The sequence below is a fragment of the Notolepis coatsorum genome (genome assembly GCF_963971535.1).
Source record: "Notolepis coatsorum genome assembly, chromosome: 14".
Classification (NCBI taxonomy): Eukaryota; Metazoa; Chordata; class Actinopteri; order Aulopiformes; family Paralepididae; genus Notolepis; species Notolepis coatsorum.
Genome location: NC_140178.1, coordinates 9,671,823 through 9,698,836, shown reverse-complemented (window position 1 = coordinate 9,698,836; position 27,014 = coordinate 9,671,823). Strand labels below are relative to the sequence as shown.

General features: G+C 43.7%; 7 protein-coding genes across 7 annotated transcripts; 2 read left to right on the top strand and 5 right to left on the bottom strand.

Moving 5' to 3' along the window:
- Positions 1 to 6,190: 6,190 nt before the first annotated feature.
- On the bottom strand, positions 6,191 to 6,565 carry LOC311241061 (histone H2B-like; the record flags this gene model as incomplete). The annotated part of the gene is made up of 1 exon (XM_084329739.1): positions 6,191 to 6,565. The coding sequence occupies one exon, from the start codon at positions 6,563 to 6,565 to the stop codon at positions 6,191 to 6,193; it is 375 nt and encodes a 124-aa protein (XP_084185865.1).
- Positions 6,566 to 7,358: 793 nt separating this feature from the next.
- Positions 7,359 to 7,751, bottom strand: LOC311239916 (histone H2A-like; the record flags this gene model as incomplete). The annotated part of the gene is made up of 1 exon (XM_084328360.1): positions 7,359 to 7,751. The coding sequence occupies one exon, from the start codon at positions 7,749 to 7,751 to the stop codon at positions 7,359 to 7,361; it is 393 nt and encodes a 130-aa protein (XP_084184486.1).
- A 1,145-nt stretch (positions 7,752 to 8,896) lies between these two features.
- On the bottom strand, positions 8,897 to 9,208 carry LOC311241070 (histone H4; the record flags this gene model as incomplete). The annotated part of the gene is made up of 1 exon (XM_084329748.1): positions 8,897 to 9,208. One exon carries the CDS (start codon positions 9,206 to 9,208, stop codon positions 8,897 to 8,899), a length of 312 nt encoding a protein of 103 aa, XP_084185874.1.
- Positions 9,209 to 11,186: 1,978 nt separating this feature from the next.
- Positions 11,187 to 11,597, bottom strand: LOC311239915 (histone H3.2; the record flags this gene model as incomplete). Its single annotated transcript, XM_084328359.1, has 1 exon — positions 11,187 to 11,597. The coding sequence occupies one exon, from the start codon at positions 11,595 to 11,597 to the stop codon at positions 11,187 to 11,189; it is 411 nt and encodes a 136-aa protein (XP_084184485.1).
- Positions 11,598 to 11,891: 294 nt separating this feature from the next.
- LOC311239914 (histone H2A-like) lies at positions 11,892 to 12,284 on the top strand (the record flags this gene model as incomplete). The annotated part of the gene is made up of 1 exon (XM_084328358.1): positions 11,892 to 12,284. One exon carries the CDS (start codon positions 11,892 to 11,894, stop codon positions 12,282 to 12,284), a length of 393 nt encoding a protein of 130 aa, XP_084184484.1.
- A 1,169-nt stretch (positions 12,285 to 13,453) lies between these two features.
- On the bottom strand, positions 13,454 to 14,092 carry LOC311239913 (histone H1-like; the record flags this gene model as incomplete). The annotated part of the gene is made up of 1 exon (XM_084328357.1): positions 13,454 to 14,092. One exon carries the CDS (start codon positions 14,090 to 14,092, stop codon positions 13,454 to 13,456), a length of 639 nt encoding a protein of 212 aa, XP_084184483.1.
- A 4,490-nt stretch (positions 14,093 to 18,582) lies between these two features.
- Positions 18,583 to 18,957, top strand: LOC311241060 (histone H2B-like; the record flags this gene model as incomplete). The annotated part of the gene is made up of 1 exon (XM_084329738.1): positions 18,583 to 18,957. The coding sequence occupies one exon, from the start codon at positions 18,583 to 18,585 to the stop codon at positions 18,955 to 18,957; it is 375 nt and encodes a 124-aa protein (XP_084185864.1).
- Positions 18,958 to 27,014: the final 8,057 nt, after the last annotated feature.

Sequence of the window (27,014 nt, the reverse complement as noted above, 5' to 3'; positions counted from 1 at the left end):
GTTGAGGTACTGGAACGCTGGTGCCAGGACAACAGCCTGCTCCTGAACATTTGTAAAACCAAGGAGCTGATCGTGGATTTTAGGAGAAGACAGCAGTGGACACACACACCACTGAGGATAAACGGGGCAACCGTGAACAGTTTCAAGCTTCAAGTACCTGGGGGTCCACATCTCAGAGGATCTGACATGGACAACACACATAGACTCAGTCGTAAAAAAGGCGAAGCAGCGCTTCTACCACCTGAGACAGTTAAGGAAGTTCAGAGTATCTGGGAAGATACTCCAGTCCTTTTACTCCGGAGCTGTAGAAAGCATCTTGACTGGAAACATCACTGCCTGGTATGGAAACAGCACGGCACAGGACAAGAAGGCCCTACAGAGAGTAGTTCGCTCAGCCGAGCGTACCACGGGTATTGTACTACCACCCCTGCAGGCAGGGCCGCCTCAGGGGGTGTGCGAGCAGTGCAGTCGCACAGGGCCTCGCGGGAAGGGGGGCCTCGCAAAAAAAAATATATATATATATATTTTTTTTTGCGAGGCCCCCCTTCCCGCGAGGCCCTTTTTCATCACATACCTAAAATCTAGTTTTGCTTATATATTTCACATTAGACACGTTTGTAGAATGTGTCTGACTTGTTCCGGGCTCTGCGGCTCTGCAGATATACTATTGGAGCTCTGTGGCTCTGCATACACTATTGGAGCTCTGCGGCTCTGCAGCAGATATACTATTGGTTTCAACGAAGGGAGGGGTTACAGGTAAGGTAGTCGGCCGGCGCGCGTCTGTCTGACTATTTCCACAGAAGCGCGTGCAGCATTGGAGGTTATGCCAGCCAAGACGACGAGGACGGTCGTTCAGCAGATGGACTGAAGATGAAAGTTGTTGCATGTTAGAAAGTTCAGTCAGGCTAGCCATGTCGGCTTAGTTAAAGGCAGGGACAGCTAGTTAGCTTTAGCTACGTTATCGAGTGCTAACGTGTGGTTCAGTCGGGATAGCCATGCCGGCTAGTAGCTTAGCTAAAGGCTAACTAGCGTTAGCTAACGCTAGCTATCGAGTGTTAACGTGTGGTTCAGTCGGGCTAGCCATGTCGGCTAGTAGCTTAGCTAAAGGCTAACTAGCGTTAGCTACGTTAGCGAGTGCTAACGTGTGGGTCAGTCGGGCTAGCCATGTCGGCTAGTAGCTTAGCTAAAGGCTAACTAGCGTTAGCTAACACTAGCTATCGAGTGCTAACGTGTGGTTCAGTCGGGCTAGCCATGTTGGCTAGTAGCTTAGCTAAAGGCTAACTAGCGTTAGCTAACGCTAGCTAACTAGGCATGGCAACAACCAGGACCACCTGAAGCTTTTTAAGAAGGAGGTGATGAACTACAGACAGACGAGGCACGAGAACGTGGTCCTCTTCATGGCGGCCTGCATGGCTCCACCCCACCTGGCCATCATCACCAGGTGAGAGAGGGCAAAACAAACGCACGTCACAAATGATGGATTCAGTTCACCTCCAATACCTGTTATTATCCTTGTCACATTTTCACCTCTCTCTCTCTCTTGCTCTCGCTCTCTTTTTCTCTTTCTCTTCGCCCTCTCCCTCTCTCTCTCTCTCTCTCTCTCTCTCTCAATTCAATTCAAATGGGCTTTATTGACATGGGAAACATACGTTTACATTGCCAAAGCCAAACAAAACAATCAAACAGATAAAACAAAAGAAATCAGTACATTACAGAAGGAATTTCTTGTACAGTCTTTATGGTGGTTGTATTCCGTTGGATGTCCTTTTCTTGTCACAGCAGCTCACAAATCTGGCTGCTGTGTTTGCACATTCTTGTATTTCTCCCAGTAGGTATGGGAGTTTTGAGTTATTGTCCATGTTTTCAAAGTCTCTTTGGGTGTTTGCAATTTGTGGGAAGTATATGTCTCTGATGTCTTGGTATAGTGGGCAGGTTGTTAAGAAGTGGAGCTCGGTTTCCACCTCATCTTGTGTGCAGTGGGTGCATAGTCTGTCTTTGCTTGGGAGCCAGGTCTGCCTATGGCGGCCTTTCTCTATGGCTAGGCTGTGCTCGCTGAGTCTGTACCTAGTCCTGTGTTCTGAGCTGTGTGCTGAGCTGTGTTCTGCATGTGTTCTGTGTTCTGAGCTGTGTTCTGAGCTGTGTGCTGAGCTGTGTTCTGAGCTGTGTTCTGAGCTGTGTGCTGAGCTGTGTTCTGCATGTGTTCTGTGTTCTGAGGTGTCCTGTGTTCTGAGCTGTGTGCTGAGCTGTGTTCTGTGCTGTGTTCTGCATGTGTTCTGAGCTGTGTTCTGAGATGTGTTCTGAGCTGTGTTCTGAGCTGTGTTCTGTGCTGTGTTCTGAGATGTGTTATGTGTTCTGAGCTGTGTTCTGTGCTGTGTTCTGAGATGTGTTCTGAGCTGTTTTCTAAGCTGTGTTGTGTTCTGAGCTGTGTTCTGAGCTTATATAGTGCTTTTACTAACTATATTATATTTCTCTCTCCTCTGGTCAGGGGCATTGCCGGGTCTGTGCAGCGATAACACTGTATATTGACTGTAGAACGGGAGCTCTCTCTCGCTCTCTCGCTCTCTCTCTCTTGCTATATGTTGACTGTATCATGCCCAGCCTCGGGCAGCGCTATTATTTAAGAATATGTTGACTGTATGTGTATAAAAAAAAATATATATATATATATACTTTTTTATTTTTTTTTACCTTTAGGGGGGGGGGCTCACGTTTAAATCTCGCACAGGGCATTGCATTTCTCCCAGGCAGGTCCTATACAACAAGAGGTGCAAATCCAGAGCCTGCAGAATAATGAAAGACCCTCACCACCCCAACAACAGCCTGTTCAAGCTGCTGCGGTCAGGCAAACGCCTGTGAACACCAGCAACTATGACAGACTTCAGCTCAGCTTCTTCCCCCAGGCCATCAGAGCCTTGAACACTGAACTCTACACACAAGAGCACACACACAACACACACACTGTACACGCTCACACACTAGCAGCCACTTTAACATGAGCACACACACACTCATGCTGCACACGCTCACACTTATGGTCACTTTACAAAAGGAAAGGTCACTTTAAGAATAGTATAGTATAACTTGAGATTGTATAATATAGCATTGTATAGCAGTGTACATAAAGACCCTGTGCCTCATCCGTAGCTAACAGTGTATTGCACTACCACATGACCTAGCACAGGGGTCGGGAACCTATGGCTCGCGAGCCATATATGGCTATTCTGGTGACAGCATATGGCTCCCAGACATTTTTGAGTAAAAAAAAAATATATATATATATATATATATATATATATATATATATATACTTGTACTTGTACTATACTTTTAATACTTGTGATATTTCTTAATAATACTGTGTCATTTAAAAGTAAACAGAAATTAGTTTTGAAAATACAGCCAATAGTATCTGTAGCTGAAGAGATAGCGAGCAGAGCTGGCGAGGGAACACAAGTGGACAGAAATAAAAAATCTTCAACCTGATTCTTAAAACTTGGAAAGAGCTTCCTGTGACATACCACACAATGCAGCGTGAGTATTGCCGTATTGACCATATTTGGCTCTACATATGCATGTGGGCAGTCATTCTCGCATATGAGGAACATTAAGACCAACCTACGCTCACGTTTAACTGATGGAAGCCTCAACGCCTGCATGAAGCTCAACCTCACCACGTATGAACCAGATTACAAGGCCATCAGCAAAACCATGCAGCACCAGAAGTCGCATTAAAAGCAAGACATATTTAATTTATTATACGTTAAAATACTATATGGCTCAGGGCGGTTAGGTGGCCGAGCGGAGATTGCGTTCGTCACCAGCCCCGGAGCTGAGCTGGATTTGCCTGTTCGAATCCAGCTCACAGCTCCGGGGTTGTCACCAGCTTGGCTGGCCGTCTGCACTGATACAATTGGCTGTATCAGAGGGTGGGAGAAGCTGGCGGGGTGGGTCCGGGTCGTTGTAAACAGCGACTCCTACAGTTCGGTCGGGGCGCCTGCTAAGCGCGGATTGGACGTGAGGGGGATAGTGTGGTCCTCCCACACGCTACACCCTCTCAATGAGAATCCGCGCTGCCAGGTGAAAAGAAGCGGTGATTGGCTGGACGTGTGTCGGAGGAAGCACGTGGTAGCCTCCACTCTCCCAGATGATCTGACTGTGGGGGGTAAGTGCGCAACGACCAGGAAAAGACTGGGAATTGGCATACGACTAACATTGGGATGGGAGAAAATCGGAGGAAAAATGGAGGGGGAAAAAGACCAATAAAAAAAAAAAAAAAACTATATGGCTCTCAATTAGAAATATTTGGCTTTTATGGCTCGCCCAGTCAAAAAGGTTCCTGACCCCTGACCTAGCATGTCCTACCATGCTCTGTAAATAACTCATGTACATATACCGATATGCCCTACTTTGATTACTTGTATTATTGCATGAATGAATGAATGAATGAAAACTTTATTTAACAGATTGCAGAATGGGTACAATACAGTACGGCTCAATACATACAATTGTTAAGGGGATGCAGACCTGAGAAAGACGTTTGTCTTGTTTCCATCAGGGTCCCCCATTTTGAATTCATATAGACATTTATGACATACACAACATACATGACATTTATGGCATAGGGACATATAGGTATTTAGTACTGATACATTTGTGACATAGGCGGTATTCAAATATACAGTACTGTTACCCCTAGATCCTGACAGAGTATACATATGATGGGGAGGGGACTGTACATTAGGAGGGGGTGGGTGGGTGGGAGGGAAATATACATACGGCGGGGAGGGAATATATACATGCGGTGGGGAGGAGACTGTCTATTAGGAGGTGGTGGGGGCATTTACGGTGGCCAGTTTCGAATTGCAGCCTCCCGTAGGTGCTCTTTAAGAGCGGTTTTGAATGTGGGCAGGGATTCACATTCCTTTACAGCTTTGGGTAGGGCGTTCCACATTGTTGTGGCAAAATTGCGAAACGTGTTTAGCACAATGTCGTTCTATTGGATTCTTATTATATTATTATTGTATTATGCAAAATCGTTGCGGGCAAGACCCCCCACATTTCATTGTATACTTGTATGCCGTGACAAATAAAACTCTTGACTTGACTTGACTTTCCAGGTTTCCAAAATGATTTTGTCAGTGTGGTCCGGTACTGTCTATGGTGCTGAGCGGTGCCTACAAGTAGTTCAAGTTTGCTTTTATTTGTCTTGTATAAAGTACATGTACATTACAGTAAAATGCTTGGTTCTGTATGAGCCCATGGGAATGTGCTCCATACAGTAAAATAAAAAATCTACTATATCTATTATCTACCATCAACAAGATTAGATCCACTTTTTAGAAAATAAAAGGTTTACAGAAAATATTGGTTTGTGGTCCCAAATTAAACATGCAATAACTATTAATTTTAAATGTGCCAGAGTCTGACTGACATCATATATCAGGTTTGACATAATTATGTATTTATTGTGTACGATGGTCACTTTTTGATTGATTGTATGGTTGTTACCGTTAACTCTCCAAGAGTGTGTGTAGCCAGAAGTTATAGATGCTATTAAATAGTGCAGTTAAAGGCCCATAGCAAACAGCTGCTGGAGCCAACTAGAGGCTCTCAACCCCTAAACCCTATAACCATGTTCCGTTTCCTGTGTCTGTGCACCAGAATCTAACCCCAACACTCAAGCTTGACCTTTAACCTAACCAAAAACCTCAATTTCACTTCCAAAATCAGTTAAGCCTAACTTCAAACTTCTCCCATTTGAAAAAATATATTGGAGGCTCTTGTTCCACCTACTAGAGCACTTACTCCATCCGGTGGCGAAACCCAATATGCAGCATGCTAGAAATGGTCCAGGAAAAACAGAATACATACGGAATGTGTTTATTTATTTGTCACCTGAACTTGGTTGATCATTGGGATAACTCTCTCAAAACAAAGTGGGTGGCTCTGATGATTATATGCCGATTGCTGACACTTTGTATGCATTTCTCATATATTTAGTTTTATAGAATTACAGCCCCACCCCCTTCGTGAATACGACAGGAACCAGGAAAAACAAATGCATAAAGGGATATGCGTTTAGTCATTAGTGACCTGACCATGGTTGATCATTGGGATAACTCTCTCAAAACAAAGTGGGTGGCTCTGAAAAGAGCCTTTGGGTGAATACGGGTCAGATGGACAGGGAAGTTTACTTGGAGCTGGTGTACTTGGTCACAGCCTTGGTTCCCTCGGACACTGCGTGCTTGGCAAGTTCACCGGGGAGCAGCAGGCGCACGGCGGTCTGGATCTCCCTGGAAGTGATGGTCCTACGCTTGTTGTAGAGAGCCAGTTTAGAGGCTTCACCGGCGATGCGCTCAAAGATGTCGTTAACGAAGGAGTTCATGATCCCCATGGCCTTGGAAGAAACGCCGGTGTCAGGATGGACCTGCTTCAGGACCTTGTAAATATAAATGGCATAACTCTCCTTCCTGGACTTTCTGCGCTTCTTGCCCCCCTTGGCTGTTGTCTTGGTGACGGCTTTCTTGGAGCCCTTCTTGGGCGCTGGCTTGGCTGGCTCAGGCATGATGATCAATCGCAACTAAACAGCAACGAATGTGGAAAGATAAGCGCACTGCTGCCTCTTTATAGGCCAAATTATGCAAATACAGCTGCCTGGCTTCCTGTATACGATTGGTTGAGAGGCTTTGTCTCACATTTCCCGCTCACAGGAAACTATTTGCGCGCAAAGCCATAATAACCCAATTATTATTTTAGCAAAACTCCATAGCCACATAATCGACATGAAACTGCATTTTGTGCACATTAAATTTAGCTCTCTGGGTGACATCCGTCACTGCTGTCACTGCTTTGACTTACAATAAATATGTATATATATGACACACACACATTCATACATATACAGGTCTGTACATACCTGCATATAATCCTTTTTACATGTATTTGGAAAATAATTTTTTGTAATTTAATTAATTTGCTGTAATCATATATATATCCCTTACTATTTATACCGCTGTCCAGTATGACTTACTACCCATATAGTTTTTTTCAGTCAAAATTAATCAGCACTTGACGGCATTTATAATTTTCAATTTCAATTAAAAAGGCACAAACACTGCAGACAAACACATTAAACATTACTTCTAAACAGCACTGTACAAGTGTACCCATTAGTGAACACTTGTCAAATGTTATGCATTACGTGTTTATAGTCTTACATTTATGTGCGAGGTAGCGAGACAACAACGTAAGTTACACAACCAAATTGTATTTGGACAAAAGGAAATATTGCATCTTCAAGAAGAGGTGGGTGGCTCTGAAAAGAGCCTTTGTGGAGTTTGTCGAAGAGGCTAAATAATTTACTTCTTGGCAGGCTTAGCAGCCTTCTCGGTCTTCTTGGGCAGAAGGACAGCCTGGATGTTGGGCAGCACACCACCCTGAGCGATGGTCACTCCTCCCAGCAGTCTGTTGAGCTCCTCGTCGTTACGCACGGCCAGCTGCAGGTGACGGGGGATGATACGACTCTTCTTGTTGTCACGGGCAGCGTTTCCAGCCAACTCCAGGATCTCAGCGGTCAGATATTCCAGCACAGCCGCCAGATAAACCGGGGCACCGGCTCCAACACGATGCGCATAGTTGCCTTTACGCAGCAGTCTGTGGACACGACCCACGGGGAACTGAAGCCCGGCGCGAGATGAGCGAGTCTTGGACTTAGCCTTCACCTTTCCTCCTGTCTTACCTCTTCCAGACATGATTCAGTTTATTCTAGAGATGAACACAGAATAATGTGGTAAACACGCTGAAGAGCCGTCTTTATATCCTCACTAAGGTTCGTGCTTATTGGTCAAATATGGCTCCGTGCATCATCACCCAATCAGAGAAGGACTGACAGAGATAATAGGGTTTGGTTTACATTGTTGGCGAACTTTTCATACGATCTATCCACCAATCATACACGCAAATGTAGGCGGTGAAGGAAATTATAATAACAACGTGGATATTGTTATATCAGCGTATAAGGCGCGCCCCACAGAGCCGACAATATTATAGAACCATGTCACTATACTATACTATGAATAATAACCTCATAGACAAGCTTATTGGAATGTCTTATAACCTCTAACATAATACCAGGCCTGTTATGATGCCTTTATAGCAGGAGGAGAGATGTTTTTCGACCTATTCTCATTATTGGATCAGCACTCTGCCTGTTGGACAACCTGTCATAATTGTGGGCTGACATAACATGTTGTGTTAAACAAATAAAGTGACGAATGCAGATACTTTCTATATATCAAATTTCAAAATCACATTATATTGTCAATTTTATTGGCTATAAATGCACCCAAACTATTTAAAAATGCATGTATGTCGAGTCAAGGGGGCACTTAGTGTCACGATAAAACAGTATGCCGATTACATGTCTCGCATTAAACACAACACCAGAATTATGTTAATATTATAGAGCACACCAAGAGCTAATAACTCAATTATTTTAGCAAAAGCAATTAGATTACGGAAGGAACTAGATAATAACCCAACGCCAAGTCTTCATTCTAGTGGAATGGATGCTTTGTTTACAAGTACCACTTGCATTAGAACTGGTCTTACTTTGTGCCATTGAAAGAAAATCCCAATTTGGCTAAACAATCAACGCCCCTAGTTTGTGTAGTAATTTAAGACGGTAAGGCATGTTATTTCAGTCTGTTTCAATAGTTATCAAGACTGGCTTAACGTAATGAGAGACTATTCAGTTTCTTAATTTTGGAATTAGTTACATATTACAATAAATGTAATGTAATTAACTTTAACAACGTATAATTGACTCATTCGGTGACTAAGTGGGCGGCTCTGAAAAGAGCCTTTGTGTGTTAGGATAGTTGGTTTGAATAGAAGTCTAGCCGCCGAAGCCGTACAGAGTGCGTCCCTGTCTCTTCAGAGCATAGACCACATCCATGGCGGTCACGGTCTTCCTCTTGGCGTGCTCGGTGTAGGTGACGGCATCACGGATCACGTTCTCCAGGAAGACCTTCAACACACCGCGGGTCTCCTCGTAGATCAGACCGGAGATACGCTTCACTCCACCACGGCGAGCCAGACGGCGGATAGCGGGTTTGGTGATTCCCTGAATGTTATCACGGAGCACTTTGCGGTGACGCTTAGCGCCTCCTTTTCCCAGTCCCTTTCCTCCTTTACCTCGGCCACTCATTTTCACGAATAGATGATGATGGAATGTCTCAGTTCTTCTTCTTCTTATTTGAATTTCCGGCAGAGTAGACGCATCGAGGCGTATTACTGCCCTCCGCAATTCTTTTTATGGGCTCTTCTTCTTCTCCTTCTTCTCCTTCTTCACCTTCTTTTTCTTCTTCTACTGGACCCCGTCATCAACTACATTGTCCATTGGAGTGCCTCTACTGCTGCTACTTCCTGTCTGAGCCCCCCTCCGCGGGACCCTCCTTGCCCCCTGCTATCTTATCCTGGGCCGCTTTGTCCCTCGCAGCCCTGTCCCTCGCAGCCCCCTCAGCCAACTCTTCACACACCTCCCTCCAGTCCAGACCTTCCAATCCCAGATGTTGAACCGCTATCCTAACAATCATCTTCACCATCTCTGTTCTACCCGTAACCTCTGCCATACCAGTAACTACCCCTGCCACGAAGGCCACAATAAATAAAATAAAAATCTAGCTATAAAAAAGACAGGTATAGGCTAATAGACAATAATGTTCACCAGTCAGCTGGGCTGAGAACACTCAAATAAAGAATGGTTGTCCTGGGAAGGAGATTTGCATAACAAATCTGTTGATAATCCTCACTGATGCAACACACCAATCTGTTTAACAAATGTGGAAACGATTGATTGAATACTTTAGATTTAGATACAGATTGCAGAATGGGTACAATACAGTATGGCTCAATACACACAATGCAGACCAGAGAAAGACTTTCTTCTTGTTTACATCAGGGTCCCCCATTTTCAATTCATCATAACATTTATGACATACAAGAACGAAACAAGAACTTCATGATTTATTTATTAAACCCTCCCAATCTCCCTTTTTCCTTTCTATAATTAATTTTTAAATGACTAATCAATAAAGTTGTTTAAAGTCGTGAAGAGGAATCATTGTAAAATTGTGCTCTGAATAATGTATTTCCCTTGCCTGGCTCCACTTCAGAGTATCATACTAGCACGGAAACCTGCCACAGCCTCTACACAACCAACTGGAACTACATGTATGCTCCAAAAACAATAAATATCTGTAAAATAGCAACTGAATGAATGTTAAATACTTGGAAAGAAATGTACAAGGATGGCATGATTGATCTTTTCTCCCGAGTGATGTGTTTGAGTCTGTTAATGACTTTATGAATGAAGCCCCTCAAACTAGTTCAGCATGAAACCAGATGGAAATCTGTGGTCCCTGAGCTGATTCCTCTCACTACCTGCCCTCAATGAGAGAAGGGGCAGAAAAAGGCTATTGACCCTTAACTCTGAGTTATATGTATGATTGGAACATGTATAATTATGGGTGTATGGTCATGGGTTACTTTTTAGCTGTTGTTGATTGTTGCAACATTGAGTTGAAAACCAGTTTGTCATCTTGAATTTTAAACTACCAATAAAGGATGTCCTATTGTCTCAGTGTATGAACCTGTGCGGTTACATTGTTGCTCCTAAAATAAAATATGGGCCAACGGTTTTCTTTTCACTCAAAATGTAGGGCCTATGTTCCCACATTTCTAAGATGCTTCTCAAAATGAGGCCCCATGTTCCCGGACGAACCTACTACGAGGACAACCTTGTTGCCCATATGCGCATGTCGAGAGTTAATTATATTGTATATTGTTTACACTGCCTTTTATTAAATGTGTACTTCTCCAATGTAATATAATTCTGTGACCTGTATGTATTATACTACCTGTACCTCCTCTCCTGTTATGATAGCGAATGATCCGAAGGGGATCAATAAATATGTTATATGGCAATTTGCAGTCGGTTCTGCTTTAGCCCGACAGTAGCCAACAAGATTATGCTAGTCTAAATATTTTAAATATCAGAATTAAAGTGATGATTTTAGTATAACTGGCGTGTTGAAATAATTTGTTAATGGAATGTACTTTTCATGATAACGGTGTTGGCTCTTAAAAGAGCCTTTGGGTTATGAATGTAGGAAAACAAAGCCGATTTAAGCGCGCTCTCCACGGATGCGGCGGGCCAGCTGGATGTCTTTGGGCATGATGGTCACCCTCTTGGCGTGGATGGCGCACAGGTTGGTGTCCTCAAACAGACCGACCAGGTAAGCCTCACTGGCCTCCTGAAGAGCCATGACAGCGGAGCTCTGGAAGCGCAGGTCGGTCTTGAAGTCCTGGGCGATTTCTCTGACCAGGCGCTGGAAAGGCAACTTGCGGATCAGCAACTCGGTGGACTTCTGGTAACGACGGATCTCTCTCAGCGCCACAGTACCAGGCCTGTAACGATGTGGCTTCTTCACGCCGCCGGTAGCCGGTGCGCTCTTACGGGCAGCCTTGGTGGCGAGCTGCTTCCTTGGGGCTTTGCCACCGGTGGACTTACGAGCGGTCTGCTTAGTTCTTGCCATTATGAGAAACTATATTATCTTCTTCAATCGAACAAGAATAATACGTTGCTGTGCCGAAAATCTGGCCTTATATTACTAACGCGGAGGCGCAGTCGTTTCTGATTGGTCGCCACTCTGGGAGCTCGTTATTCCGCCTACATCTCACACGAGGATTGGAGGACTCGTCTTTTTGAAAAACCGCCAAGAAAACGTCTTTCCTGATTGGGTGAGAAAACACAAGCCCGAAAATAAAACGCGACTCTCCAACTCGCTGCATTCTTTTTCTAACTTGTTTAGCTAAAGAGAATAATAAACATGTCTGGAAGAGGAAAGACCGGAGGAAAGGCCAGAGCTAAGGCCAAGACTCGCTCCTCTCGTGCCGGGCTTCAGTTCCCCGTGGGTCGTGTCCACAGACTGCTGCGTAAAGGCAACTATGCGCATCGTGTTGGAGCCGGTGCCCCGGTTTATCTGGCGGCTGTGCTCGAGTATCTGACCGCTGAGATCCTGGAGTTGGCTGGAAACGCTGCCCGTGACAACAAGAAGAGTCGTATCATCCCCCGTCATCTGCAGCTGGCCGTGCGTAACGACGAGGAGCTCAACAGACTGCTGGGAGGAGTGACCATCGCTCAGGGTGGTGTGCTGCCCAACATCCAGGCTGTCCTTCTGCCCAAGAAGACCGAGAAGGCTGCCAAGCCTGCCAAGAAGTAAATTATTTAGCCTCTTCGACAAACTCCACAAAGGCTCTTTTCAGAGCCACCCACCTCTTCTTGAAAATGCAATATTTCCGTTTGTCAAAATACAATTTGGTTGTGTAAGTTACATTGTTGTCTCGCTACCTCGGACATAAATGTAAGACTATAAACACGTAATGCATAACATTTGACAGTGTTCACTAATGAGTACACTTGTACAGTGCTGTTTAGAAGTAATGTTTAATGTGTTTGTCTGCAGTGTTTTTGTCCCTGTTTTGAAGGCTTAACGATATAATGTAAAATTATAAATTGCATGTCATAGCGGTCAAGTGATGATTAAGGGTTATATATACAGATTACAGCATGCACGAACATAAATTGACATAATGACAGCAATTTGTGTATTTCCACAATTGTTGGGGCTCAACTGAAGCGGTGCGACTCGTTCAGACCATTTTATTTACCTGCCAATGTTGCTGGTCTGGATCACTAATCACATTATAAATAAATGGGTAGAACTACAAGTCGTGTTTTGTAGCTGTGCCTGTTTCATATAAATAGTGGGGGTCCATAAAAGAGCCTTTTGTGAAAGACAATGTTCCACTTGTTCTGTAGAATATAATGGTTGCTTTTGTAGATATTTAATGTGAGGTAGTGGGGAACATAATTATGTGCCAACATATGATCCAAACCAGTCTGAATAAATAAAATTACAATAATGTGCTGTGTGTCTACTAATGGGCCATCACCCATAGTCATTCCAATAGTGTCATAGCGGTAATTTACGCACGGACATAAATGCACCATAATGATAGCAATTTATGTATTTCCACAATAAAGGGCTCTACTCGTTGCGGTAAAGTATCTGCGTTAGTAGGATCCACTAATCAAACCGGACTTAACAATCAACATTCTCCAATTAAGAACCTATATCTGATCTGTATTTTATATTAGTTTTGTGATATATTCTCCATATTTATATAATATTATAAAGTTGCGTTTGCTTTGTTGCCGTGCTGGAAGTAACTCGTGGAAATCAACCATCCCATAAATACTAAGTTATATACTTCGATAAGCCGCCTTCACTTCCACACACTAGAGTACAATAATAGCTTTTCATGAAAGTAGTGGGTGGCTCTTAAAAGAGCCGTTTGTTGAATTAAAGACAACGTTCTGTTCAAACGCTTATCTCTTCTTGGGAGCTGCTCTCTTAGCTGCTATGGGCTTGGCAGCCTTCTTAGCTGGGGACTTCTTGGGTGCAGCGGGCTTTGTCGCCTTCTTTGGGCTCTTGGCTGCTACCTTCTTGGGACTCTTGGCTGCTACCTTCTTGGGACTCTTGGCTGCTACCTTCTTGGGACTCTTGGCCGCTACCTTCTTGACTTTCTTGGGAGACTTCTTGGCGGCAACAGGCTTCTTAGTTGCTGCCTTCGCAGGCTTTTTGGCCACGACAGGTTTCTTGGCTGCTGGCTTCTTGGCTTTCGGAGCGGCTTTCTTTGCGGGCTTTTTGGCTTTAACCTCAGCCTTGTTGATCTTGAAAGAGCCGGAGGCTCCGGTACCCTTGACCTGGACCAGGGTTCCCTTTGTCACCAGACTCTTGACAGCAGTCTTAACGCGGGCCTTGTTCTTGTCCACGTCATAGCCGCCGGCAGCCAGAGCCTTCTTTACGGCAGCCAGAGACACACCGCTCCTCTCTTTAGAAGCAGACACTGCCTCGACGACCAGGTCACTGACGCTGGGACCTGCCTTCTTGGGTCTGGGAGCTGCCTTCTTCTTAGCGGCCTTAGCCGGAGCGGCGGGAGCTGGAGCTGGAGCGACTTCTGCCATCTTCTCTCATTCTGTCTCAGATTAAACACAACTAGAATTATGATATTGAAGCTCAGTCAGAGGGCTGGTCTTAAACACTACATGAGAGCCATGTAGACTCAACCCACCCTGTCCTCTGTGCTGCCAAAATGCTCTGCCGCTTGTGTTTTCTCCTCGCCAAAAAAGAGCTAAAATACACAACTATGAATATTGCAGGAATTTAACGCCAAATGGGTCAGCAAGCAGAAATATGTGCCATCAGAATTAAACCATTTGGAGACCCCTGGTGTGTTTGTGGACGCTTCAAACCACTTATTTGCGCCTTCACCATGGTGCGCAGCTATACCTTTCTCTGTTATTTATGTCTCACAATTCTTTAGATTGCATTATAATCCGATATAATCTCGTTTTCCAGCGAGCCGAGCTACTTGACTAGAGACTGGGAGCAATAATAGTAATCTGGGGTGACGCGTTTTGTTTTAAATGGATGCTTTCCCGGTGTTGGTAAACACACTGTTGCTGGTGGCCTGTAGCGTGGGTCGCCTTGACTTCGTATGAGGGATGATCACCACCTTAGATCAGTGGAAGGTTTCACGTGGCCTATATTAATTACAACTAACATTTAATTAATTAATGTTGCAAAACATTTCATAACTCACACAAGAAACGTAGCTACATTTTCCTTTTGGGAAAACTAGTTTGCTAATGTACAGTCCCCTCCCCATCATATGTATATACTCTGTCAGGATCTAGGGGTAACAGTACTGTATATTTGAATACCGTTTATGTCACAAATGTATCAGTACTAAATACCTATATGTCCCTATGCCATAAATGTCATGTATGTTGTGTATGTCATAAATGTCTATATGAATTGAAAATGGGGGACCCTGATGGAAACAAGACAAACGTCTTTCTCAGGTCTGCATCCCCTTAACAATTGTATGTATTGAGCCGTACTGTATTGTACCCATTCTGCAATCTGTTAAATAAAGTTTTCATTCATTCATTCATACTAGACTGCTGCATGCTTGTTGACAATACATGCGTTTTGGGCATTGCTGATCTGCTGTGTTTCTGATTAAAGTCTTCTACACTGAACACTTAGCACAATAAATAATAACTGCATTGGTCTATTTTAATTATATTTCAATAGTTTAAATAGACATAGTAGATTCATAATGAATCACCATATCACCAAACATAAACGCACCATATCAACATGTTCTGCATTTCCACAAAAGAGGCCTTGCACGGAATGTTTGTGTAGTAAAGGCAATGGAATGGTTGCTATGTATAAATGATATGTATAGATTATCATATCAACACATAGTGTTGTGTCTTATTACTGAATGTTATAAATAAGTCACAACGGAACAGTAATATCATGCTTTTCAGAAGTGTTTTACCGACTACCACTGCACATGAATTAGGCATTTTCTTTTGAAAGTGGTTACCAACGGTTACAGGCAGCCATACTGGAAGAAACAGAACAACACAAACAGCCTATAGGTCAGATATACAGGCCTCTATTGTTAGGGCTCAACTCATTGTGAAGTAAAGTATCTTAGAATGTGGTGCAGTAGGCTGCCAGCTACATTTTTGATACATTCAGAAGAAATAGCTCAAGGAATGAAACATACTATATGTTGTCAGAGTCATACTTGTATTATTATCTTGTACCACAGTGAGGTACCGATACATGTAGCTCATGGTGAGACCATGTCGGTCTGTGTCATCTGTTTATGATCAGTAATAAATAACCCAAACAAGAGGAAACATGCTCATGGAGACGACTCAGCACCACCAGAAAACTCTCACCTTATAAATGTATACTGGCATGTCCATGATTAAAAGTTATGCCAAATACATGTAAAAAGGATTATGCAGCTGTATGTACAGACAGATGTGTATGAATGTGTGTGTGTGTGTGTGTGTGTGTGTGTGTGTGTGTGTGTGTGTGTGTGTGTGTGTGTGTGTGTGTGTGTGTGTGCGTGTGTGTGTGTGTATATATATTGTAAGTCAAAGCAGTGACCGATGTCACCAAGAGAGCTATCAAGGTGCACAAAATCATTGTCTTGAAAAAATGCAGTTTCATGTCGATTATTGCTTGGCTTGATTATCAAGTGTGGCTATGGAGTTTTGCTAAGATAATATAATTCTTGTACCGGATCTCCTCACTGGTAAACAAGAATACCCTGAAGACTCTGGCAGGAGCACTCATTCAAGGGTACTACGACTATGCTTGCACCTCATGGTACCAAAGCACCTCAAAGGCGCTAAAAACAAAATGACAAACATCTCAAAACAAACTGGTCAGACTACTGCTTGACCTGACTCCTAGAACCCACCTCACCCCTGCCCACTTTGACAACCTAGGATGGCTTAGAGTAGACGACAGAGTACAGCAACTTGCAATGGGCCTGGTCTACAAGATACACTACACGACCAAGGTACCCATGTACATGTCAAAATACTTCCCAAAGGTCAGTGAATACCACGATCACAACACCAGAGGGAGCTCCACAAATCATGTTAAACCCAGATTCGTCTCAAACAAGGGACTAAACACGTTTCGCAATTATGCCACAATCAATGTGGAACGCCCTACCCAAAGCTGTAAAGGAATGTGAATCACTACCCACTTTCAAAAACACTCTAAAAATTCGAAACTGGCCCCTGTAAATGTCCTAACACAACCCCCTCCAATGAACAGTAAATGACCAAGTATGGTCTTGTCAATATTTCAATGTACAGTTTTGTTTGTACAGTTGTACAGTGTCCCCCACGTGTCTATATTAATCCCAGCGAAGAGTGCAAGAGCGCTTCCGCATTCTTCGCCATACGCCAGTACGGTAATGCGCATTTCCTTTTCCTTCACCCAGGTGCTCGCCGCGCATGCGCATGAGGTCGCCGCTTGGTTCGATGCGAGACCCCCATTCAACACTAATCACAGATGCCAGAACGCGCCATATTAAACGCTGGTCAATCACATTAATACTATATGCTATTGCTATTGCTATATATTGCTATTGCTATATGCTATTAATACTAATACGGTATATATATACACGCGATGGACGCAGCAGGCGATCACTGCTACTGTTATTCAGCCACGCCAGCCACCGCGCCGCAGCCGTGCAAGAGGTACATGATTGATTGATTGATTGATTGTGTAGTGACTGTACATAATTCACACAGAACTGTTGTTGGGAATAGTACTTCCCCCCGGACGATATTGTGTGTAGCACTTCCTGCCTCGAGCATTCATTCTACCTATCGATTCGACTACGTTGACATTGTTGTTATGCTGCTGTTGAATAAAGGAATTAGGTTCAACTTCGATACATCATTCTACCTATCGATTCGACTACGTTGACATTGTTGTTATGCTGCTGTTGAATAAAGGAATTAAGTTCAACTTCGATACACCGCCTCCGACTCCTTTATCCCAACTACTGAGCTAACATGAAGCTAACTACTGAGCTAACATGAAGCTAACTGCTCAGCTAACTACTGAGCTAACATGGAGCTAACTGCTGAGCTAACATGGAGCTAACATGAAGCTAACTACTGAGCTAACATGAGCTAACTGCTGAGCTAACATGAGCTAACTGCTCAGCTAACATGCAGCTAACTGAGCTAACTAAGAGGTACGCGATTGATTGATTGACATGTATTCCATAATATGTAAAGTACATGTGGTCCTCGTTTGGATAATATGTAAAGTACAGTTGACAGCTGCGTTGTGTTAACGTTGCAATGTACAGGGAAAACGTTATGGCGTTGCGAGTGAATCGCGTCGCGATAATATACATGTATCCATTTCGGCGTCTGAGCGGGGGAAAAGAAAATGCGCATTTGGAGGGCGTTACCGGGGCCAATCAGGGCAAAATGCGGAAGCGCTCTTGCACTCTTCGGCTGGGATTAATATAGACGCGTCCCCCACCCACCCCTCCTACCCAACCTCCCCCCCACTCCTACCAAACCCCCCCCCCACCCAACCACCTCCAATGTACAGTCCCCCCCACCTACCCAACCTCCTCCGATGTACAGTTGCTACGTCAAATGTATATACTATTTTTTTCTGGACTCTTTTTGTATCACAAACAGTACTGTATCTTCAAATCTGGTATGTCATAAATGTAGCAGTACTGTCTATCTGTCATATATGTTAGGATGAATTGAAAATGGGGGACCCTGATGTAAACAAGACGAAAGTCTTTCTCTGGTCTGCATCCCCTTAACAATTGTATGTATTGAGCTGTACTGTACCCATTCTGCAATCTGTTAATAAAGTTTTCAATCAATCAATCAATCATATATAGTTGGGTTATTATGGTTTTGCGCGCAAATAGTTTCCTGTGCGCGGGAAATGTGCGACAAAGCCTCTTAACCAATCGTATACAAGAAGCCACGCAGCCGTATTTGCACAATTTGACCTATAAAGAGGCAGCAGTGCGATTCTGTTTCCACATTCGTTCGTTGCTGTTTAGTCCCGACTGATCATCATGCCTGATCCAGCCAAGCCAGCGCCCAAGAAGGGCTCCAAGAAAGCCGTCACCAAGACAACTGCAAAGGGAGGCAAGAAGCGCAGAAAGTCCAGGAAGGAGAGTTATGCCATTTATATTTACAAGGTCCTGAAGCAGGTCCATCCTGACACCGGCGTTTCTTCCAAGGCCATGGGGATCATGAACTCCTTCGTTAACGACATCTTTGAGCGCATCGCCGGAGAAGCCTCTAAACTGGCTCTCTACAACAAGCGTAGGACCATCACTTCCAGGGAGATCCAGACCGCCGTCCGCCTGCTGCTCCCCGGTGAACTGGCCAAGCACGCAGTGTCCGAGGGAACCAAGGCTGTGACCAAGTACACCAGCTCCAAGTAAACTTCCCTGTCCATCTAACCCGTATTCACCCAAAGGCTCTTTTCAGAGCCACCCACTTTGTTTTGAGAGAGGTATCCCAATGATCCGTCACGGTCAGGTGACTAATGAATAAACTCATCCCTTTATGAATTTGTTTTTCCTGCACCATGTATTGGATGCTGCCTGTCATATTGGGTTTTGCCACCAGATGGAGGAAATGCTCCTTTCAGTGGAACGAGAGCCTCCCAATAAATTTTCTAATGGGAGAAGTTTGAAGATGGGATTAACTGATTTTGGAATTAAAATTTAGCTTTTTGGTTAGGTTAAAGGTCAGGAGTTGGGTTGAGGGCCTCGTTGGCTCAACATGCAGCTGTTTGCTATGGGCCTTTAATAGCATCTAACTTCTGACCACACACTCTTGGAGACTTAACAGTAACAACCATACAATCAATCAAAAAGTGACCATCGCACACAAAATAAATACATGTGTCAAACCTGATGTATCATAAACTGGTATGTCAGTCAGACTCTGGCACATTTAGAATTAATAGTTAAATGCATCATTCATTTGGGACCACAAACCTATATTTTCTAAAAAAGTGCATCTAATCTTGTTGATGGTAGATTGATAATCGATAGATTGTAGATAGATAGTAAATATATAGTAGATAGACATGGGGGCCGAAGCTTGCTAGAGGCTTTTGTTAGTGAAATTATTGATCTGGGGGTAGAGAGGATATCATATTTTAATATGAACTACATAGATATATTAACACATTTCTGTTTGTTGGGAACCGTTTTTGGGTCATAGTTTTATGAAAATAGACATTGGCACAACTGTCTATTTGTGGGATGTTGATGTGTATTTTAAGGCCTGTTGTGTGTAATTTTATATCTAGGTTGTGTATATATATTTTTTCTTTGGACCATGAGTCTGTATTAAAGTTTGAATTGAATTGAATATGTGTTCTAGTAGTAGTAGTTACTCTGAACAGCCTGCATGTTTGTCTGATTCCAGTGAGTTTTTATTTTGGAGTTTCTCATAACAATCAAGTAGGTCAAACCCTGACTCATTGGTCTTGATATTAGTCAGTGTCTGGAAGAAGCCGTATCATATCTTCATTCATTGATTGATGAATTTTATTAACAGATTGCAGAATGGGTACAATACAGTACAGCTCAATAAACACAATTGTTAAGGGGATGCAGACCAGAGAAAGGCTTTCGTCTTGTTTACATCAGGGTCCCCCATTTTCAATTCATCATAACATATATGACATACATGACATACAGGTAGACAGTACTGTTACATCTAGACATACCAGATCTACAAATATACATAACTGTTTATGAGTATAAAAAAGAGTCTAAAAAGAGAGTATGTACATTTGAGGGGGAAGAAACTGTACATTGGAGTAGGTTGGGTTTGGACATTTACAGGGGCTAGTTTCGAATTGCAGATTTTTCCAGATCCAGACCGCCGTCCGCCTGTTGCTCCCCGGTGAACTGGCCAAGCACGCAGTGTCCGAGGGAACCAAGGCTGTGACCAAACCCCGTTGAACCTTTCTAATCGAAACCTTAAGGCTCTTTTAAGAGCCACACACTCTGTCATGAGAGAGCTGTTCCTATTATGTGTTTGGCTAATGTCTATATGCAAGAGGGTAATTATCTGCAATGGTTTTAAATGTATTTGGTCTGTCGACATTTCTGAGCCGGACATATATAGCCGTTTAAAGCCCAACAAAATGTTATTACTGTGTAGAATGTAGTGGAATCCAGATCCACCGGTGGCAAAGCCCCAAGGAGGCGCCTCGCGACCAAGGCTGCCCGTAAGAGCGCACCGGCTACCGGCGGTGTGAAGAAGCCACATCCTTACAGGCCCGGTACGGTACCGTGGCGCTGAGAGAGATCCGTTGTTACCAGAAGTCCAGTGAGTTACACTATTGTAAGGTCACTCACAACTGCAACTCTTCTACCTCTGTAGAACTCTAAAGCGATATCAATTGGGACAATTATTGAAATTGATGTAATAATGTTCATGCATAATGACTGCTTTGGCACTATTGACGATGGCCAGAATGTGACATATTTAGTTGTACCCTGTTGGGATCTGTGTTGTTATGACTCCTATGCTTTATTATCACTTGTGCCAAGTATTACAGATTGTATTACAAATAGCTAAGCTTTCCGCCTGGGCTTTAATCGGCAGCACGCAGCAGTTTGACATTATAGGTGAGTCTCCCAAAAGGAAAGTTAAATGTACCTTCCTTGTGTATCTTTTTTTTTCTTCTTACATGCTATCATACAGAGTTCCATGCAGGTGTATAAGTAGGCAGAAGGATTATATGCAGGTATATTCAGAGATTTGAGGTGCCAAAAGCTTAGCCAGTTGTGTGTGGAGTTTAACGTTTTATATTATTATTATTATTTAAATACTGTAGTAAAGTACTATTAGAAATTAACAAAGTAAATGGTTCACTGATAAAAGTGTGGAGGTTACATTCAAGGATGTAAATACAGGATTAACCCCTACTAGAGCTGGGGACAGGGTGGCCAGGGGTCCCGTCGTCAACACACTTGTTCTCTCTGTCCCCAGGCCAGCTGGCCGACTGGATCCAGCAACATAGTTTTTCTGAAACTTCATACTGTAGTTCTCCAATTTAAACATGCATTTAACTATGAATTCTAAATGGGGCAAAGAAAGTAGAGTCTGACCGGCATACCAGTTTATCATATTATCAGGATCGATTTATTTATTTTGTGTGAGATTGTCACTTTTTGATTCATTGTTACTGTTCCAAGAGGATAACTTAGCCTTCTCAGGGACCTGCACTGGCTCCCCATGGCCGCACGAATCCGCTTCAAAGCCCTCGACCTGGCATATCGTGCGGCGAAGGGAACGGCTCCCGCCTACCTCCGGTCAATGGTCTCTAACTACACAACCTCAAGACCCCTACGCTCTGCATCTTCTGGCCGCCTCAGACCTACTATCCGAGCTCCGGGAGGGTCATCAAGGAGAAGCCGCCTATTCTCAGTCCTTGCCCCACAATGGTGGAATGAACTTCCCACCACAGTTAGGACAGCCGAAACCTGTCCAATCTTTCGCCGTCGACTAAAGACGCACTTCTTCAATCATTATCTGAAATTAAATGAAAAAGAAAAAAAAATCTAACCCTAACTAACCTTACTGTCATGCACATGTCCTAATACTAACCTACACTGTAGCACTCAACATTTTGATGACCATTGGTACTCAGCTGATAGTGTTGTACCCTTCCTGCTGTCTTGTTGTACAACATTTGTAAATCGCTTTGGATTATAGATGCTATTAAATAGTGCAGTTAAAGGCCCATAGCAAACAGCTGCTTGTGGAGCCAACTAGAGGCTCTCAACCCTGCTCTTACACACTGCTTTAACCCCTAAACCCTAACCCTGTTCTGTTTCCTGTGTCTGTGCACCACAGTCCCCTGACCTATGCTTTAGTTTAGGCAACTGGCTTGTCCTTCCGCGTTCCCGTTTTGCGCTCTGATTGGCCATGCACGTTTCTGGTCATGTGACTTGTGCGCCCAATAGCGTGACGAGCTGTGTCTTTGCCCATTTCCGCGTCGAACAGCCTGCAAACTACCTGGCGTTCTATCGCCATGCTCTAAGACAAACTCTAACCTTAACCAACTTCGAAAGAGTGCCTAAGCTTAACCGTCGAAAGAACTTGCCGTCACGCTATAAGACAAACTCTAACCTTAACCAACTTCGAAAGAGTGCCTAAGCTTAACCGTGCAAAAACTTGCCGTCCCACGATTGGCGCACATGTCACATGACCAGAAACGTGCGTGGCCAATCAGAGCGCAAAACGGGAACGCGGAAGGACAAGCCAGTTGCCTAAAGTATAGAGGCCTCCTGACCTAACACTCAACCAAAACCCTGACCTAAAACCTCCATTTCACTTCCAAGTCTCTTGGTCCACCTACTAGAGCACTTACTCCATCTGGTGGCGAAACCCAATATGACAGGCAGCATCCTAGACAGGGTCCATGCAAAATGGAGAAACAGAAGAACAATACAAAATATGGATGTGTTTATTTATTTGTGTGTGTAATAGATAACAACATGCACTTATTATGGTGTAGCACTCAATGTATTTGATAATGTTCTAACACTTGTGCTCAATGATATCTGTGTTTTGTGTTTGTGCCCCTGGCGGGAGTTGGGTGTGGCGCTCTGCATACCGGCCCGCGTCTATTCGAAGCCCAAACAACTCCTGCTTCCGCGTTATGTCAGTGGCCAATCAGAGCGCAAAACTCGAACGCGGAAGCAGGAGTTGTTTGGGCTTCGAATAGACGTTACCGGCCAACGGAAAAGGGGTTCCTGTTTGCAATAATCCCCATCATGCATTGCGCGCGTGTGTTAAATAAATCAAATATAAATGTAACTTTCAACAGACAGCGTTGCATTAAAATATATATATTGCATGTTGACACGGCTGTCAGATTGATGTTAAACGGTCTCCGAACGAGCGACAAAAATAGTTATACTTAGTTGTATCTGGTAAACCCTAACTGAGAGTAGTAAGCTGGATAATACGGTCGCCCCGCTGCCTCCATCTTGTCAGTTCACTCTGGTTTCTCTTCAGATCGCATAAATCTTTCGCCTTTTACTAAAGATTTCCGTGGAGAGGAACATTACGAGTATTAACCAATTTTTTGATGCCCTGCTTCACGGCGGGGCTTCCTGAACATGTGAAAAAATAAAATAGATTTGATGCATATTACACTTCTGAAATAATAATATATATTAATTAAATGTTCTCATTATGCAACATACGTACAGTACAACAAAAATAATTTGATAGCCAGCCAGTGTAAATTAATCTGGTGTTGAAACTCAATATGACGGGCAGCATTCTAGACATTGTCCAGGACAAATGGAAAAACACAAGAACAGTACATATAGGGATGTGTTTATTTATTTGTGTGTGCAATATATAATAACATGCACTTATGGTGTAGCACTCAATGTATTTGATGTTCTAGCATTTGTGCTCAATGATATCTGTGTGTTGTGTTTGTGCCCCCAGCGGGAGTTGAACCAGGGACCTGGTGGACACCGGGTGACGCTCTGGCTCTGCCCAATGCTAACGGGTCTGACCCTTTAGCTCAGCTGGTCAGTGCGGTCGCCTGTGGATCCTATGGTCCCAGGTTCAAATCCACTCGGTCACACTAGTAACTCCCAACAGAACAGAAGAGATGCTATAGGGAGGTGTAGTCTGACGTCACTGGTTGTTCCACCCGAATAGGGATTCATCATTGGGAAAATGGATTATCGGCTATTGTAACAATTATGCCGCATGGAAAATTGAAAAGCTTTCCATTTTTGCACAAAATTAGTTCCCTTCTATCACGAACATTTTTTTATTGAAATAAAATTAGGCGATTCTCCTCAGAGGCTGCTGCGTCAGCGAGCCGTGGCCCACGGCGAGGCCTCGAACCTGGACTCGCAAGGTCGGACGGAGGGCATGGAGCTCACACTTTATCTCCCCAGTCAATACAATTTTATTCAAAACAGAAATAAAGAGAAAAACACTTTATTTATATATTTTTGTTGGTGTAAATGTTTCACAGCTCTCTCGGCATGGTGGTGTAGTGGTTAACACTGTCGCCTCACAGCTAGAAGGTCCTAGGTTCGATTCCCGCTCAGGGACCAGGTTGCCAGGTACCCAGGTGGGGGGTATCCCCCGGGCCTTTCTGTGTGGAGTTTGCATGTTCTCCCGCCCGTGCTGGCAAGGGTTTCCCCTTTCCGATAAGATAAACCCAATGGAAAAACATGCACAACAGATCGCTAACGTTGTCACGTCCCTGACCAAGACGGACAGGAGCACGTTGATTGGTCCCCGGGGCGCGGCCCCACGCTGCAGCCCTTGTCTGCTCCCGGCTGCCCTTGGGGGGGAAGGACGACGGGATGGGAAGTGCAGAGAACATTTCATTCAGCGACTCAATGCATGTGTGTGTTCCTGTGGGTCGCCCATCGCATGTGTGTGTGTGTGTTAAATCTGCATGACAAATAAAGACTTCTTCTTCTTCCATCCTGCCTGCATGAGAAACACAATTGGACAAAATCAATTAGGTCACGATAAAGAAAAAGTAATTTATTCCGCAGCAGTGTGATGACTGCCACACTACCAACCGGTTAACCCTTTCACTGCGACAATACACAGAAGGTTAACCCTTTCACTGCCACACGCACCCTAAAACAGAATGTACATTGCGCTATTCCAGTGATCTTATGATTATTTTATTTTGGTGTCATGCACACAAAGTGCCCAACCCTCATGAGTTTATAAGACACCAAAAATACTGTTGCTGTGTTCCATTATTACAGCACACATTACATTTCATTATCTAAATATGAATTACATAAATACAGATTACAGCTCGGTCTTAAACAAAGTATTCCGTCTTCTCTCCCGAGCTTGACCAATAAAATCTGCAACGGAAAAGTTCCCTTCCTGAAAACACAACTCAAGTTGTCCATTCAAGAGATTCGAGATTCAACATAAATGGAGGACATTTTTATTAAAAGGTACTTCCCTTACGTCCAAGTAAACAGGACAGTAAAACAAAAAGTGAACCTCGTTCTCAGTTTCACCTGACTCACACACCAAACATATCTTGAACTATAGATAACATCTAACTATAATAGACAACCACTGTCATCATAGTACACCTTTTGGAGTTGGTCCATGACAATTAATTAGTGACAAACTTTGTGGGCTCAAATCAACTAACCGCCTCTGCCAGTCCTTCATACCAGCGGCCATCAGGGCAGCTCCACAACAGTGGGCAGGGACTGCTGCCAGACATCCAACTACAACTACTAGGAACCTAAAAAGGACAATAATACTACCGTATGCATACTGCACCTTATGTGAATACCTAGGGCTAGATCCACAAAGAATGGATTGCACGGTGCTAATTGCACCCTTACTTACAATTCATTATGAATTGAAAATGGGGGACCCTGATGTAAACAAGACGAAATCTGTTAATTAAAGTTTTCATTCAATCAATCACCTGCACAGTGATTGATTGAATGAACATTTTATTAACAGATGGCAGAATGGGGTACAATACAGTACGGCTCAATACACACAATTGTTAAGGGGATGCAGACCAGAGAAAGACTTTCATCTTGTTTACATCAGGGTCCCCCATTTTCTATTCATAATGAATTGTAAGTAAGGGTGCAATTAGCACCGTGCAATCCATTCTGTGGATCTAGCCCCTAGTGTGTGAAACAACCTGCCAATCGGAGGCCTATAGAAATATCTTTTGATGTCATTAAAAAGAAAAAATGCAGCTAGACGCTGCTAGTGCTTCTGGGAATATGTGTGAAACCTTTGTTTTGCGAGAGCATAGCGCCCAGCGCCAGCCTTGAGAAGCGCTGCAGAGCTTGCTCCCTTTTTGTTGGACAGGTCTCGCACATACTCTGAAGTCACCTACCCCCAGCTTTAAGTAAGACTTAATATTCACAAATTGAAAATGAGCCATTCAGTATTATAGAAATGAACCACAGTGTTTTTGCAAGTTTTGAGGAAAGAAATTTGTATCGCTTCAGCAAAACCGATAGCTGTTTTTAATTTCAGCCCTAAAAAGAAAGATCCAGAGAAACTGGAGCCTACTCGCTTACTGTCACAAGTCAGAAGGATTTCTGGCCAACTAAATCCTCTGGGAAGAAACCACTAGAGATGGAATGTGAGGAATTCAACACGCCCCCCCCCCCTACCCTCAAAAGAGATGTTAAGACTAAATCTACATAGCCTACTTCAGACACTGGGACCAAATGGATTCCAGCTGCACTTACCAATTAAAAGATGAGTTTTCCAAACACGCAAGACAAAATCTACACTTCCTACTCCAGATAGTCGACACTGGGATCCACTCGATCTCACACGGTTTACCAATAGAGGAATGTTTATGTAGTTCTCTTCCAGGATGGCCGCCTGTAACATAGCAACCGTTATTGTGCACAAGAGACAACGGTTGCCATGTTGTTGATTTATGAGAAATAAATGAACAAAAACA